This window comes from Parasteatoda tepidariorum, chromosome 8 (genome assembly GCF_982258835.1).
Source record: "Parasteatoda tepidariorum strain Cologne lab strain chromosome 8, Ptep-v5.0, whole genome shotgun sequence".
Lineage (NCBI taxonomy): Eukaryota > Metazoa > Arthropoda > Arachnida > Araneae > Theridiidae > Parasteatoda > Parasteatoda tepidariorum.
The window spans coordinates 68,089,081-68,106,001 of NC_141762.1; the positions used below are offsets into that span (position 1 = coordinate 68,089,081).

The 16,921-nt window shown below is 27.0% G+C and overlaps 1 protein-coding gene across 1 annotated transcript in view; it reads left to right on the plus strand.

Annotated features, from left to right (window-relative positions):
• The window catches only part of LOC107449334 (uncharacterized), a 46,942-nt gene extending 43,366 nt beyond the window's left edge, over positions 1–3,576 (plus strand). The window contains exon 7 of the mRNA XM_016064830.4: positions 2,071–3,576. Within this exon, the coding sequence (XP_015920316.1) occupies positions 2,071–2,124 (54 nt within the window). The 3' untranslated portion in view covers positions 2,125–3,576. The remainder of the gene's footprint in view (positions 1–2,070) is intronic.
• The last annotated feature ends 13,345 nt before the right edge of the window (positions 3,577–16,921 follow it).

Consider the following 16,921-nt stretch of genomic DNA (forward strand, 5'->3'; position numbering starts at 1 on the left):
CACGCGGTTTCAGTGATAAAAATAAAAAGTTCTTGTATAATCTCTACTATGCGCTAAGAATGTTCATAACATCAAATCGGACATATGCAGCGAAGTTATAATATTTTCTCCATACGTTCTGTTATCATTATTTTTAATGTTTCGTCATAACCAAAAATCATATTCAAATGTTTCATAATTTTGAAACATGAGGCTTTTCTTTTTAAATTTTACTCCGTCCAAGCTTAAATAATGACAGAAATTACTTTTAGAAGCACATAGATTAGAATAAAAGTAAACTTAATTAACTTCTGGACATTTTTAATTATTACATGGAATTATAATTGTTAATTTTTGGCACTGTTATGTAATGAAATCTACTAAACTCAAATAATAAGATATTTATATGCCTTGAAACTGTTACTTTAATCATTTTTCTAATGATGCTTCGTTGTATCCGATTTTTATATCGACAATCGCCTTGTAAAGGCGTATAAACAAAAAACAAGTTTAAATATTATTTAAGTTATAAAACATACCGTAACTTGCTCAATATATTGAACGTTGGATCACACAAAAATATTTATGCTCTGTGTAAGGCTGATGTTCCCCATTCATGGAACAATTTTACTATCTACATTCCTATGATAAATATAAAAAAATTATAAATGTATACTTATTATAAATATATTAAAAATTTACATTTTAAGCATTTCATTGCACGTGCGTTTCTTATTTATTTATTTATTATTATTATAATTAAATTATACATGTTTCTGACGAAAACGAACAGCTATAGATTAAATAAAGAATCCGTGTGATTTCGACTTATTACTACAATTGTTATAAAATAAATTTTACAGAAAAAAAATTTGCAAACTACAACTTGTATAAAATATTTCTTATTACTTTGGCTAAAAAAATGAAAGAAAAGTAATTTTTGTGAATATAAATATTCATACAAGAAATATAAATTGTAAATATTTTCTTAAGAGTTTTCAGTTTACATTTCACAATTACTTGAAGCTCTTAAAAATAAGTTTTTCTATTTATAAAAATAATTAAGTTTTATTTTCTTGCACTTTTTTTTAATCTTATTTTAATACTTCTTCACTACTAATTTTTGTCTTCATAGATTGACAATAGATGGCACTATCAACGATTTACAGAGCAAAAATAAATATCATAAATAACCCCCAATATTGCTCATAAATTGTCTTATTAGTCTTTTTTAAATACTAATTTTTCTTAAAAGTTAATTTCCCACTGTACGAAATTTCCAAATATCAGCCTATTTTGGAAAACATAGCTTATTTTTTTTATTTATTTATTTTTGTTTTCGATAAAAAGCATAGTTTAAAAAGCATGCTAAAGTTACTTAATACTTCACAAATAAGTTTTGTTTACTTTTAAGCATTTTGCTGAAAATAACGAAACAACAGCAACTAAAAACATTCGGCTTGCGTTGATATTGAATATTGAATAAACTTAGATTTTTGTTGTTTAGTTTCAGAGGTAATTTTCAAGAAATCATGAAAAATGGATTATTGCGTTTGTGAGTTGCATTGAAACTGAAAGAATAACCAGAAAATTCTCAGTAAATTTGTTTTAAAAAATAATAAAATTTATAATACTAGTTCGATTTTATAAAGAAATAGGAAAAATAAGAATTAGAAACAAAAAAGTTTTTTTTTTCTAAGAAAAATATTACTGCAACTCACAATATTTCTTAAATAAAATAAAAATATAAACTTATGAAATCCAATATTTTAGCTCTTTTAAAGTCAATCTAATAAAAATTTGGAAAAATAAATTCGGCAATAATTTCATGTATATCCAGTTACTTTTGTTAGAATTTAACAAAAAACTGCACGTGATTATGTTGTGGGAAATTATCCTGTAATTGAAATTTTACTTATAAACAAACAAACGAACCGAGAAAGTTTTTTTATCCTAATTTTTTGCAAATTCTGCTATTTAAAACTTTTAGTTTTTTAACTGCATTTCTTAAAATTCATTCAGTTTTAATTTTCAATGCGTATTTTTTATTAAATTCTTCGTTTAAAACAATATATTTTTTATCTTTTTCAGGCATGTTATATATCTCGAAGTGGTGGTTTGTATCGAAGAGAAAATGCTTATTAAAACTTAACAAAGTGCTTACTTTCTTTATATTTTTTTATGTCATTGTACTTTGATGTTATTTAAGATTCACCTTAACACTGTTTTGACGTCTATCAGTTAAAGTTATTCAGTTCTTATAAGATTTATTGGCATCAGAAATATTTGTATTTGAAAGATATATTTCGATAATTAAAAGAAGTTTAATTACCGATATTCGACAGTTAAAAAAGTTTAACCGAAATGCAGGTTAAACATCTGGTACTTGTTACTAGATTACCATACAATACAATACGAATTTTTTTTATTCATTTGATGGACGAATTTGAGTTAGAAATTTAAAAATGTATATTTTAGTGTCTCAAATCTTGCTCATGAAGGGCAAAAACCAATAATTGTAAAAAAAAATGCATCTATAATTCTTGAAAATTTTTTTTTAATGAAAAAGTACTAATTTGTTTAATGAATTCCATCAGAACATTAATATATCGATATTTTAGTTCTCAATGCACTGAGTCACGTGACTTCAAAATTTTCTTTTGGTATTATTATGCACATCTCTCCCTTACTTGTATTCTTAATTTTTGCGCATAGTTATTTCATAAACAAACTTAATCATCTTACGCATTCTAAAAGAACACTCACATTTCAGTTTTTAATATAGCGAGTCACGTGACTTCGGAAGATTCTTCTGGGACTGACTATTATGTATAGTACTATAGAACTCCCTAATTTCTATACTTAAGCTATTATGCCTCGGTACATTACGTTTGAAAATTATTAATAAAAATTATCATGCACATAATTTTGCAACAGTATTTATTTGAATGATAGAATCATGCTGATCTTTTAAAGTACCAATTCTGATTCAGTGTAATACCATATGCTTAGTTTGAAATTGGAACTACTTCAACCCATTTATAAATTTTGTGAGTCTTCATGTGTGTTAAAAGTTAATCTACTCCATATAAGAGTAAGAAAAGCTTTTAATATTGTTTTAAATGTAAGTAAGAGTTCTAATATTGAACATCTTATAACTTGCAAATGAGCTTGAAAAGAAATTGTATGAGTAAATGATTTTAAGAATGGAGTTTTAAACTGTATGAATGTAAAGAAATGAAACGAAAAGAAATAGATTTACAAATGGAAAGACTTTTTGAAAATGAAAATTTATTTTCTAAAGAGAGGACTTTATAAATGTCTTTAGAGAACATTATAAGTGTTTCTTTAAAATTATTTTTGCTTGAAGGAGCCGCAATATTTATTTACAACTAACTATTATATTAAATTAATATTTTAGAGCTTATATATCTGAATATTGAGCTTTATTTAAATGAAAGTAAATCTTTGCTTTTATTTTAATTAAATTAACCTATAGAATTTGGGGTATTGCTTAAATTTATTATTATATATCCTTATGCAACTCTATTACAAATTAATTAAAAAGAAGAAAAAAAATTTAAAAAATAAAAAAAATTATTAATAATGATTATATAGGACACCATTTTTGAGTTGCTTAAGACTATCTACAAATAGAATGGGCAAAAGTACTATTTTAAATTAAATTTATAAATTGTTTTATTGTGTTTTGGCAAAAACTTAAAATTTGATTTGTTATTACATATTGTTACTTTATTTTCTCTGGTCAATAATTTCTTTTAACTAAAAAATTCGAATGAATGCAATTTAAACATAAGTCTTAATCAATATTCGAGACATTTACTTCCTTTAAAAAATAATTTTATTTTGCTTCTACTTGTATTTCTTATTCACACCATGAAATAAAGTTAAAGATTATTTTATTTGCAAGAATTTGAAAATTTATTGCTGATGTTTTTAATAATTAATTATTTTAAAGTGTGTACAAAGGTACAAAATTTGTATAATTAAGTAAGTTTTAATATTTTCTGTTTTTTTTTAATTCAATATATGATTAAATATTCTTTTAAATTAATTTTTTTCTTATTTTTAATATTTTAATAAGTTTTCTCTCGCAATTGTTTCCTTATGGATAAACAATTGTTGTGTTTCCTTAAAACTTTTGAAATAAGAGTAATTAAATTAATCATGTAAATTCCAATCATGTTTCTATAGATTATAAATGACTAGAATATAGTGAGAATTCAGAGAAGTCTATAGTGTGATGTTAAGTTCATGTAATTTGTAAGATTCTGATTTGTGCATGAGTAAAAGAAAGTGTTTCCTCTGTTAAAGAAATATATCGTTACAAAGTTAGCTTTGATACAGATTTTGAATAACATGTAACTAGTGTGCAGCTTATCCATTTATCTTATTATACGGAAAGTTGTAAGTTGTTTATTACAAATTATAGTTATAAATTCTTAATAATCTCCAAGCATCTAGAAAATTACATATTAGTCAAAAATTAATTTACACTTTTATAAAAACCAACAAACCTTGATTAGTTTAAAACTACGAGTAGAATTAATAAAGTAAACAATCTATTACATTTTTAGGGAGGTTAGAAATTTGTAAAGTAGACATTTTATACAGTTTCTTGCTCAAATTGAGTGACAATCAGATAAAATAAGAATAGAAGTAACAAAAAATATAGGTAATTTTAAACATCGAAATAAAAATAATGAATTAACTGAGTCAAAACAAAAATTTTTAATATCTAACCAATGCGGAAAATAACTCTCGTTTATTTTCTAAATCAATATTTTTTACTTATTTTTTTCTTAATAACAATGAAATTCGACTTAATATTAATATGGTAACTATATCACTGTAAAGGTTCTTTATATGTAATTTATTTTTACGTCGAATTTATAGAATGGTTGATTTTAATTGATTTAATATAATTATAATTTAAAATTTGAATGCATAAAATCGGCCTTATGTTCATTTTTTGAAGTTTTAATTTATATACCTTCTAAAAAGTTATTCCCTTTGAGACGAATTTTTAACACTGAAAATTACAGCCGTAATTATGTTTGAAGGGCTTTTTTTAAAACCAAATTTTTAATTTAATTTAAATTAACTGGCATAAATTAATAGCTGTTATTTAAATTTTAAGTATGTGTTCAGTAACCGAAGTACTACTCGTTGAAAAAGGAAAAAAAATAACAATTCCGTTTAACTTGTAAGTTTAGAAATGCATATTATTTTCCTTTTAAAAATCAGCAATGATTTAGCATAATTCTGAGTGTTAATAAGAATTTTTTTTAAAAAAAAGAGCGAATCGTTTGAAAAGAAAAACTCTTTTTCATATATATTTCATCATATTCGAGCTTTCATCATTTTAGTCTTCCTCTTTTTAGGAAACTATATAGAATAAGACAAAGTGCAAATTACACGAGCAGACAACGAAAGATAAACTCTTACGGGATAAATGCACTTCTTAAAAATCTTTATAGCACACTACAACAGAAAATTAGAATTATAACTGCAAAATCAAAGCTATTTGCCATTATATGATACTTACGTATCAAAAATATAGAATCTAAAGTTAATATATTCTCTGAAAGGGTAAAACAAGAACCGATAGAGCCTTTGCATTATTTTACTCTTCTTAAAAATAAGGAATGAAAAGTTTAACGTATTATTATGGTTTTTGGCTTGTTTTTAATAAACATTTTAAATCCCTTTTCATCAGATAACGATCAGAAATACAATTTTTTAATTTCATTTTCTATCGAATCGCTTTCTAGACAAAGTGACCATTTTGTGCCTGGAATCTGGTCATCTAACGCAAATAAATAGACAAAGCATGTGGAACATCTGATAATTCTGCGCAAATGACTTTTTTTTTATCTACCGTTTGCCAATTTCGTGAAAGCTGTTTGCAAAATTCTCACTACGGCTCATCATAACCCTGTGACAACTTCTAACATAATATGCTACCATTATTACATTACTTTCCACCTTAAAGTTGGTCAGTACAAAAACTATATCAGACCGATTTTTCAAACTTGATACGATTACAAAAAAACTGTTATCTGACATTTAACTTTGAATGTGTTTCATAAAACGGTGTGTTCAAAGACTAAGTTGTTTCTTAGAAACCATAGAAAAATATCTTGTATCAACAAAGAGATGTAAAGACACTTATCCAAGTCTTTTCAATTAGCTAGCAATTGAGAAAATTTTGATATAATTTCATCAGAGCCGTTGTTTTCTTGACAAAATTCTTGAAATTTAAATTTTTTAAATTTAGAAAACACACAAAGCTGTCACTCACTTAACGAATATTACAACAGCAACTATCCATCGATACAGTAGCAATTATTCATCGCTAATCCATTTACCAAACAATTATGCAAGGCAAAACAAAATTAAATTATTTTCAAAGAATTATAAATCTCCCAGGAAAGTAAAGCAAGATACCGATCTTAACTCTATAGATATTTCTGTAATTTGTTTCGTTCCACTGTTTATTTCGCTGGGTGCACAAATCGCACTTTATCGGTTTTTGTTTAGCCCCACACACAAACATCTTATTCCAGTATTTTTCATATTTCATTTAAAAAACTATTTAATACTACTTATTTATGTAAGTATTTTGTGCATTCGTGTGCAATTTTACAGAGAAAAAAAAATTTCGTTGACAATTTGTTTACCTGCAAGACGCCAATGTATATAATTGTGCTGATGTTAAAAATGTTAATAAATGCTTGTTAGCTTTGTGTACGGTTTGTTTCATTATTATATCAATACTTTATATTATTCTTTCAGTTTTGTCAGCAGTATAGGAGTCGAACGAAGGAGAAATAAAATCTAATGTTTGGTCATGAATTTATGCTTAAGTTTTACGCTGATTTCAAATATCAACTACAATATTAATCAATTTCAGGTGATCAATACATGTTAATCCATTGCAATTTGAGATAATCACAATTTTTAACTAATATTGTAATTGTTCTTACAGGATATTAATGACTAATCATTACACAAATAAAAAAAATTTATTCCTGTTGTATGAGACTTTAAGAGATTTTGTATATTTTCATGTCACTAATTTCAAATTTGTAACCGGTATCTCTCACCAAGTTACAATTTGTTTAATAAATTACGCTCTTCGTCTATTTTTTGTCGAAACATGTTTAAAAGCGTTTTATGTATCAGAGTTGCATAAATGTTGCTACAAACTTCTACAACAGTTAGGAGTTTGTTTTTCTGCATCAATTTGTTTCTTCGTGTGCTTCCGAACAAGTCAAATAAGGGAAGCACATCTAACCACGTTCGACGACATTTCTGAGCATGGGTTCCTATGCAATTTTAATCTTGATGATGTATGCTAACAGCCTTAGAAGTTTGTTGCAACATTTATGCTACCTTCTGTCACATATAACGTTGTTCATTTCTACAAAAAATAGACTAAAAATGTTATTTAAGAAAAGTCTGTAGCTTTAGGAGCAAAACCAATTTCTGATTTGAAATCTCCATACCCGAATTAGGCAAGATCAAGCATTTGTATAAATGCAACAAAATATTTGTTCATTTGTTCTTCAGAGTTATCAATGACTACAAGTAATCAACAAATACTAATTATCAGCGATTACAAGTAATCCAGATATGAATGGATCATTTCAACACATAGTGAACCAGAATAACAATTTTATTGATTACACTGTAAAAACTACTGGATCAAGTTACTGAATGAAGTATTGGGGCACTTTGGGGGCCATTTTCACTGTAAAATATTATACCGTAATTTTTACAGTACATTTAATTTAATTTATTCAGTGATTTTGCGGTAATTATTACTTTAAAATTTACTGTATATCAGATTTTCTATTCTGGTATAAATGGATTTTACAGTGAAAAATTCCAGCAACCTGAGTGCCGGTACTTTTTACTGTAATTTGATCAGGAATTTTTTGCAGTTAACATTCACTGTGGTTTAAAATAGTACTACGATTTCTATGGAAAATTGTCAAAAAAAACATTACTTTGTGTTGCTTTACAGGAACCTCATAGTAAGTTTGAATAAATATCCAACTGAAACATCGTAATTAGTAATAAAGGATATTTAAATCAGAGCTTATTATTCTACTCATCATGATTACAAGCAATCAAAATTACAAAAAATAAAAGCAGATTTCTCGCAACAAGATTTCTCGCAACTGCCCATAGTAGACCAAAAGAGCCATAGAATTTAATTCTATCACAATTTCATGCCCAGGGTCATGATGGTATCATTTTTTTTTTCTTCTTTCCTCCAAACCCTGAGCATGTACCTAGGTTCATGATGGTATCAATATGTTCAGCATTGCTCATCACCTGCTTTTACTTCACAAACAAGCTGGCAATTATCGATCTGAAGCTGAGGGGGCTTTAAGACGCCAACGAAAGAAAGAACCTCAGTGCTTCACAATGGCAGTACTGTGCCATCGTAGATTAGAACCTTATGCCTGTTGGTCGGTATCTCAATGTAGATATAAAAGCGGAACAAGTTTCATGCAAACGTTAAAAACATTGAGAAAAAAAGCTTAAATAAAAAAAAATCAGAGTTTATTTAAAGGATTTAATAAGATAAATTAAATAATTTAAAATGTTTCCTATTTTTCACATCATTATGCGTAGTCAACATTGTATGTAATCATGATTCATGATAAATGTTTATCCGAATACTTAAGAAGGTTTTTCATATAATTGATGGTTTGCTTTTAATATAAAGTACATGCCACCGGTATTACACGCAATCGCGATAATGCTTACAATCATAAATCATATGATTATTTGTAATCAAGATTCTTCAAAAATCTTTATCATAATTGCTACAAAGTTATGATATCTTGTAACGGTATTTTATGATTGTTAGTAATCGATATTGAATTTAATCATGATAACTTGTAGTCATAAGGCTTGTGTTATTTGTAATAATGAGTACATATTTGAAGTTAAGGGAATCTATAGTTAAGGGATCTATTAGATTTTGACATCCAGATTATGCAAGATTGGTACAAGTGGTAGAAATGTGGTAAATAAACCTCGGAGAGAATAGAAGTTGGCAGGTATGCAATTGTAGTTTGAAAGATTTCAGGGCAATTGTAAGGGCAAGTTATCCATACAAGGAAAGTTGCTCCGATCTTAAAATCAAGCACAGATTAAAAACTGCTTGAAATTTCTGCATGTATCAATACAATTCAATTACCTTTCACAATTTAAAGCAAAATTTAATGGAGAAAACTTTTAAAAATGGCTGATTACAATTACATTTTATTTTACTATTTTCATTCATAAAATTAAAGCGTGTTTACAAACAGAAAATTATCAATTGACAAAAATACTCTCATGATTTCATTGCGTAAACTGTTTCAATAAGGAACTACGTCTTAGTTTGTATCTTCAAGAACTTTTGAGTATTTTCCGAGGTCATATTTTTTTTCGCGCGGAAATTCAGGTAAAAAGCGGAACTCTTAACTTATGTCACGTTTTTTATTTATTTATTTATGAATCATCCAATAGTAATAGAGTAATACTAATGTTATCTCTTATTTATTTTATGAATTCATTGATTTTTACCTCTTCAAACATTTTGACATAAATTTATGTGAAAAATAAATTCAGTAGATAAGGAGTTAATGGTGCTACTTGATTGTCCTACATCCCCTCCTATATCCACAAATTAATATTTAATCCCCTTAATGTTCTTTGGTGTCAGGTGTATCAATTCAAAAATACGATAATAAGATAACAAGCTTTATTTAATACTAATCAAAGCACTTCAAAAACTTGATAGACGATAATTTGCCACTTAACTAACAATAAGTAGAAGTGATAAAACATTAATCTTATTTGTTTAATCTAAAAGCAAGGAGGTCGTAAGGCTCCACACACACTTTTCTCAGCACAAAATAGCGTTATCAGGGAAATGACCCCTTCGACATTGCTCATCTTTCAATATATTTGTACTTTAGTCTGCTTAAAGTTTCAGTTTCTTATTATTAATCATTAAAACTAATTTAAACTTAATGCAAAACTAGATATATTAAAATTAAACGTTTTTACATTTAGAGGAGGCTATTCAAATGATTATGGTTTATAAGCACCCATTATGGTTTATGTTGTCTTTTTTCTACAAATAGATAAATTGTTTTGTATTTGATTTGAATTAACGTCAAATGTTGTAGTACTTAGGATCCACTGTCCCTTAAAATCTTTGTTACAGCATTTAATAAGTTCAAAGGCAGCAAACATAATTCACGTTTCGAAATACCCACCTATAATTACTAACTACAATTTTATATTAAAAAGCATTGTTAAGAGGACAAATATCTCCACGGGCCAGGTTAATTTATGTGAGTGAGAAATATACTTTGATTAAACAGTGACATTTTGGGTACATGTTTTGCTAATTTTGAGCATTATCGCACTCACTTTTTCCAAATAGTATAGAACATTGCAATGAAAATTATAATTCAGAATGTCTGCGGTACATTTTTAATCAAAGTTACTAGTTAACAAGACTTGAAATACAAAATCATCTTATGTCTTATGCATTTTTAAATTATTTGGAGCAACAACGAAAAAAAAATTCTGAAATATGAACAATTTTATAACATTTTATAAGTGTCTTTCTTTAGCATAAAGTAATGCAATGAAACAGGATACCTTTTGAACATATATCTCGTCCCCAGAACAAAGCAATGTTACCAACAGCTGAACAGTAAAAGACAATTGGCTATTAACTTTAAAGTTATCAAATAAAAGTTCCTAATGTTCTGTAATAAGTAATTGTAATGTAATAAGTAATTCTTAAGTGATAAAATTATATTTTAACCAATAATGTAAGGAATCATTTGCGATTTTTGCTTTTCTTATCATAGATAAAAAATACATAAAGAAAGAAACTATAAGGATGCACTATCTTCTTTCCTCTCAAATAAATAACAACTTTAGATAAAATCAATGTATTGAAGAAAACAAATTTGTGGTATAAATAAGTATTGTAGTCAAGGATGTAAAATAAATGTTTTTTTTTTTTTTTTTTTTTTAAAAAAGCACTTTATTTTCTTTGACTCTCTTGACGTCTTTCTTAGAATAGACATACCATGTAAACAATTATTTAACATTACCTATTCTCTATTTATATTACCCGGATTCTATTTTGTGATAAACACAGAGAAATAAAAGAGTGTTTATAATCTATATTTATAAAAATGAATGTCTGTGTGTGTATGTCCTTTATAGAGTGCTATAGAAAGTGATGAAATTTGGCATACAGATAGTTTCAAGCACGAGGAAGGTCACTGTGAGCATTAGAATGTTCTTCAACAAATCGTTCAAACAGGATGAGCGAAAAACGAAATGGAATTTTCCATTTGGTCAAGCATTAGCAATTGTTTTAAATTTAACGAATCAGTTTTCATGTATTTAATAATTTTAATGTTTTCATGTATTTAATATTTTTTATTTTAATGTAAAATAAGTAGAAAAGATACTTATTCGCGTTTTGGGTGATCGTAGAAAAATCTGTATATTTTTATTGACACTAATGCTCAATTAGTATTGATAATGTGTATTAATTGAAATAAAATTTTAAAAAAGCTACCGTAAACCGGGGCGAGTCTACAAATTTTTTCAGTTTGTCAACTTTCAAGTGGTCAAACTTTTGTAAATATTAAGGAAAAAAGGCTTTTAATAGGTGTTTCGGAATCGCTATTTATCCCTCTTTAAAGCTGTGAAATTGATTTTAGAAAATATTAACAGTTACGCTGTTACTGTATATTTTTATAGAACTGCTGACAAATCTCTCGTATGAGGCGAGTCTACCCATTCTACTAAAATGAATGTTAACATTGTAAATAATCAAATTTTACTATTAAATTGTTATTTTAGTTACTATATAGGATATTTATGAAGTAAAACTCATAACTTTATTATATATTCCATTTTTTTATTCATAAAATTACAAAAACTGAGTATTTGATCGATTATCACATTTTGATCACAGTTTTGTTTTTATAATCATTAACATTATAAAATAACATTTTTTTCTGATTATTTTTGATAAAAATAAATTAAAATTAATATAAATTTACAATTAAATAATTAATAAATAATAATAATTAAAGATTATTAACAAAATAGAAATTCAAACATTGGGAATCATGAAAAATCCTTTTCCCATTCTTTTGGGAGGTGTGATTTTTCTTACAATTTTTTCTCGTTGAAATATAATATTGAATAAAAAAAGTTAATTTTGTAATATAAAAATTTAAAAAATAGGTAAAGTATACAAATTTTATATTTACATTTATATTTAACCTATAAATTTTCTTATTAATGATAAATTTATCAATGCAGAATTAAAATAATATACTCAAATTCATTTAAAATGACTTAATTTTAATATAAACAAAGTTCTAAATTATATTATTATGCTTTATTAAAACTAAATACGAATGGATAGACTCACCCCGCGAATTCTGGCTTTTTGTTTACAACAGCAAAACTTACAATCTTTTTGTTTTTTTTCTTATAAAATTAATGTAATCTTAGTCTTAGATAAGCTTATCACTTAACTAAAGTGAAAATAGTAATAATAATAATATACTTACGGAGCACCAACTAAAAGTTTGCTGATTTTCAATACAAATCTCTCAAAAGACGTTTGAACAGGTCGGTTAAAAAGACACCAAATAAATAAAAACGGATCAAACTACTACAGAGCCATCTTCCTTAGAGTCTGAACTAAGTCCTCCGTCGGTAAAAATTTTTTTATTTGCAATTTAAAATAGTGAAAATCAAATAAAACTAAAATGGGTAGACTCGCCCATGTATGGGTAGACTCGCCCCGGTTTACGTTATGTGATAAAAAGCCAAACTCATGGAAGAAAAATGAATAGGAAATTCGTTTAAGAAAACCGAAAAAAACCGTCATTCACAGATGAAACTTAATTCATATATATCACTGTCGATAATATGTACTACTAGTATTACGGTAATTGGCGAATTGGTTTTGATAAGAATTCAACAACTGGTTTTCCGTAGTTTCGAAAATATTTTTTCAGTGGTAGCTAAGATAGTGTATTAATATTTTAAAGAATTAGAATTAAAAGAAATTCCCCCCCCCCGCTACTTATGAATGTTTTAACAGTAAATTAAAGGTCAGATAGAGAAATGCTCCCGAATCCTTATAAAGTTCTGATATATATTCTTTTTTTTTTTAAATTTCTGCTTTAGATGGCTGCCAGTGACAAATATTTATAAACTCAAATGTTGAAGGGTTATGTAATAAGTACCAAATATACTTATATAGGTATAAAATATTATATTGATATATTTGGTGATTTTTAAGACGCACCAATCAGTTCTGACATTAATACTTTGGAGTTTTGCGGTACCTCGAACGGGATATGTACCTGAGAAAATCACTTAATAGCGGTAAATTTTAACTATTATAAATCGGCCGAGAGCAATAGCATCATGTCAAGAGATACTAAATACATTTTATCTTTATTCCAATGGTATGAACAACAAACAACGAGCTTTGCTAATTTCAGTAACATAAGGCCACCGAGGATTCGAACATATAACATTAAATTTTAAAAAAAATTGCGATTATTTTAATTCTATTAATTGAAGAGCTTAGAGGAAGAACAAGGTAATGGACATTTTCAGATCAATAAAAGAACATATGTATCCGAATTATTTTATTACTAATTTATTAGAAGGTGGGAATAATAATTCTTTGCTTTATTTCATTTACCACTGCCTAATCTATATATACAAAAATGAATGTCCGTGTGTGTGTCCTTTATAGGTTCCTAAAAAATCCAACAGAAAGCAATGAAACTTGGCATACAGATAGTTTGAAGCCACTGTAAAGTCACTGTCAATATTAGAACACTATACGACGATCTGTTCAAGCGGGATGAGTGAAAAACGAAATGAGTAAAATATCTGATTGGTTAAACGTTATTCATTGTCTTAAATTTTACTATAAGTGATTCAGTTTTTCATATGTTTTAAAGATAAAATTAGTGATAGTTTCTAGCTTATAGCTCTATTTGACAAAAAAAAGTTTATTTCGCTGATTTACATATTTTTTTTCATATTCGCTGTATCAGATAAATTAAATAAACAACATTACGTGGCAGCACGCGTGTTCTACGTAACCAAATTTATACTTTTAAAGTTGTCTGATACCAAGAGGTTTGTGGCAATCTTTAAAACGTGTTTCTAAAAAATAATTATTTAAAATCTACGGTAATTAAATAAAAAAATTATTTATGTATTCGAAGGCAAAATTAATGGGAAATGGGTACTAATTCGCTTAGAAGAAAAGTAAAAGAAATCGCAATATCATTATTGACAACAATGAGGCTTAATTTAGGTAATATATGCGTATTGAAATAAAATAAATTAACTATGCATTAGAACGCAAAAGTAATGGTGTAATGATGCTTAATTATCTATATTATACAAAACGCTAATACGTATGTATCAATAAAACCGAAGATATTTCTTTTCTCGCGTTGGCAACAGTTTTCATTTTTAAAGAAGTACTTTGCACAACTAATTAAGAAGGGATTTCAAGTTTACAGTTTACCTTTTTAGAAGGAAAGGAATTTGAAGAAGAGCCTTAGAGTTCAAATAAATCTTGTTTGTTATTAATATGTTAATTGATATGAAAAAATACGTAGTAAAAAGCAAAAATAATGGAGAAAATATATTTATTCTATTTGGGGAGCCTTAAAAAATCATGATATTATTACTGACACTAATGCTCTATTAATATTGATAATATTAATTAATTGAAGTAAAACAAAGCAAGCTATGTGCTAAAAAGTGAAGTTAAAGGAAAGAAAGGTTGATAGGAAATTCGTTGATTTATTGTGCACTACTCACGTTAATATGTACATGGTAATTGGTGCGGTTTTGATAAGAATTCTACAACGGGTTTCTCGTAATTTCAGAAATTCTTTTTTTCAGTGGTAGCAAAGATAGTGTATTAATGTTTTAACGGATTAGAATATAAAGAACTGTGTTTCTTTACTACTTATAAATATTTAAGTAGTAAATTAGAGGTCAGATAGAGAAATGTTCATGATCCAAAAATCTTATCAAGTTCTAATAAGAATTCTATTTTTTTTAAAAATTTCACCTTTAGTTGGCTGTCACTGAGCAAATGTATTTTTTGCAAAACTTAAATGCTGAAGGGTTATGTAATATGTTCCAAATATACTGATATAGGTATATCATATTGATATATTTGGTGATTGCTAAGACAGCACCAATACTTAGCAGTTTTCATACTGATACTTTGGAAATAAGCATTTTACGGTCATGGAAAGGAATATGTACCTTAGAAATTTACGTGATTGTGCAATAGCATCATGCGAAGTGATACTAAATACATCCTATCGTTGTTCTAATGGGATAAACAACAAAAAACGAGTTTTGCTTAATTCAATAACGCAAAGCCACCAAAAAGGTCAACAATTAAACTAACAACAATAATATTAAATAAAGAAAATTTATCTATAAATTGAAAAACTTAGTGGAAGAACCTAAAAAAAAGTTACATCCGAACTATTTTATAGCAAATTTATTAGAAAGCGGGACAAATATTTCTTTGATTTTATTTATTTACGCCTAATTTGAAATATAATTTTGCAAGCATGCTAAAAACTGATGTAATTAGTTATGTTGAGATTTGAGTGAAGGCATAAACAGTTCTGTTACATTAAACATACCCGTATTGATCTAACCACTTTTTTTATTTTCTCTGATTCATTAATTCCCCTAAAAAATTTCACTTACCTGGTTCTTCCACCAAGTTCTTTAATTGTGTCGGTATATGATTTTCAGTTTTGAGCATGATTTCGTAGTGTTTCGTAACACTTCTTTATTGATTTTTTTACTCTCCCCGTGCGAAGAACGGGTATTCAGCTAGTAGTGAATAAAAGTGGATTAGGCAGCATGGAAGTCAAATAATAATGAATACGGTTCAAAATGAAAAGTCAAGCATTTAATGTGATTCCGATGAATTTTAATTACATAAAATATTTAATAACAAACCTTGTTATTAACATTTTCAAATAATCCAATGCAAACAATAAGGTGCAGTTAAACCATTTACTTGCCTAGTTCCGATGATCAACATCAAATCTACAATTTAGAAAGAATTAACAGCAAGTCTTTCTAAATTACCAACCTTAAAATATACTTTTTGAATACTCAACAAGAACCTTGCTAAATTATATTAAATCTCATGAAATTGGAAATGTTATAGAAATCTAATGAACTATTATTCTAATCAATCAGGGAAATGATTAAATATATCAAGTCATTAAATATCAGTTGGATACCATTAAATATCATTTAAATGCGGGGAAAATCTACGAATTAGCCAGTATCTACGAATAAGTCTGTCGGGATCAGCTTTTATCGCAATGGAAACGATATGGCGTGATAAAGGGACATAGTATGTATATAGAGCTAGTATGAATAATATAGGTATCATGACGCAAAATGACGTAATGAAATGATTAATAGAACATAGAGTCCAATAACAAAAACGAGTTCATACCAAATGACTGCGTTTAAGTTCGCAATCAAATCGCAAAACAGATTGTTTATTGAAGTTAATAAACAAATTGACTGAATCATGTTTTTAAATATCGGACTATTATGGATTTCACCAGTTAATTAAAAAAATCGCATAAACGAATAGAAATTACGAATTCGATGAAAAAACAAGAGGATGCCAAACTGAGCAAACAATAGCAAGTTAATTTATATTTCTATACATAACTGAAAACATTAAAAAAAAATTTTTCCAATAACGGCAGGCACTGATTTTTGCCTTAGAAGATGCCGGAAGTGTTTTGTATCGTTACCCAGT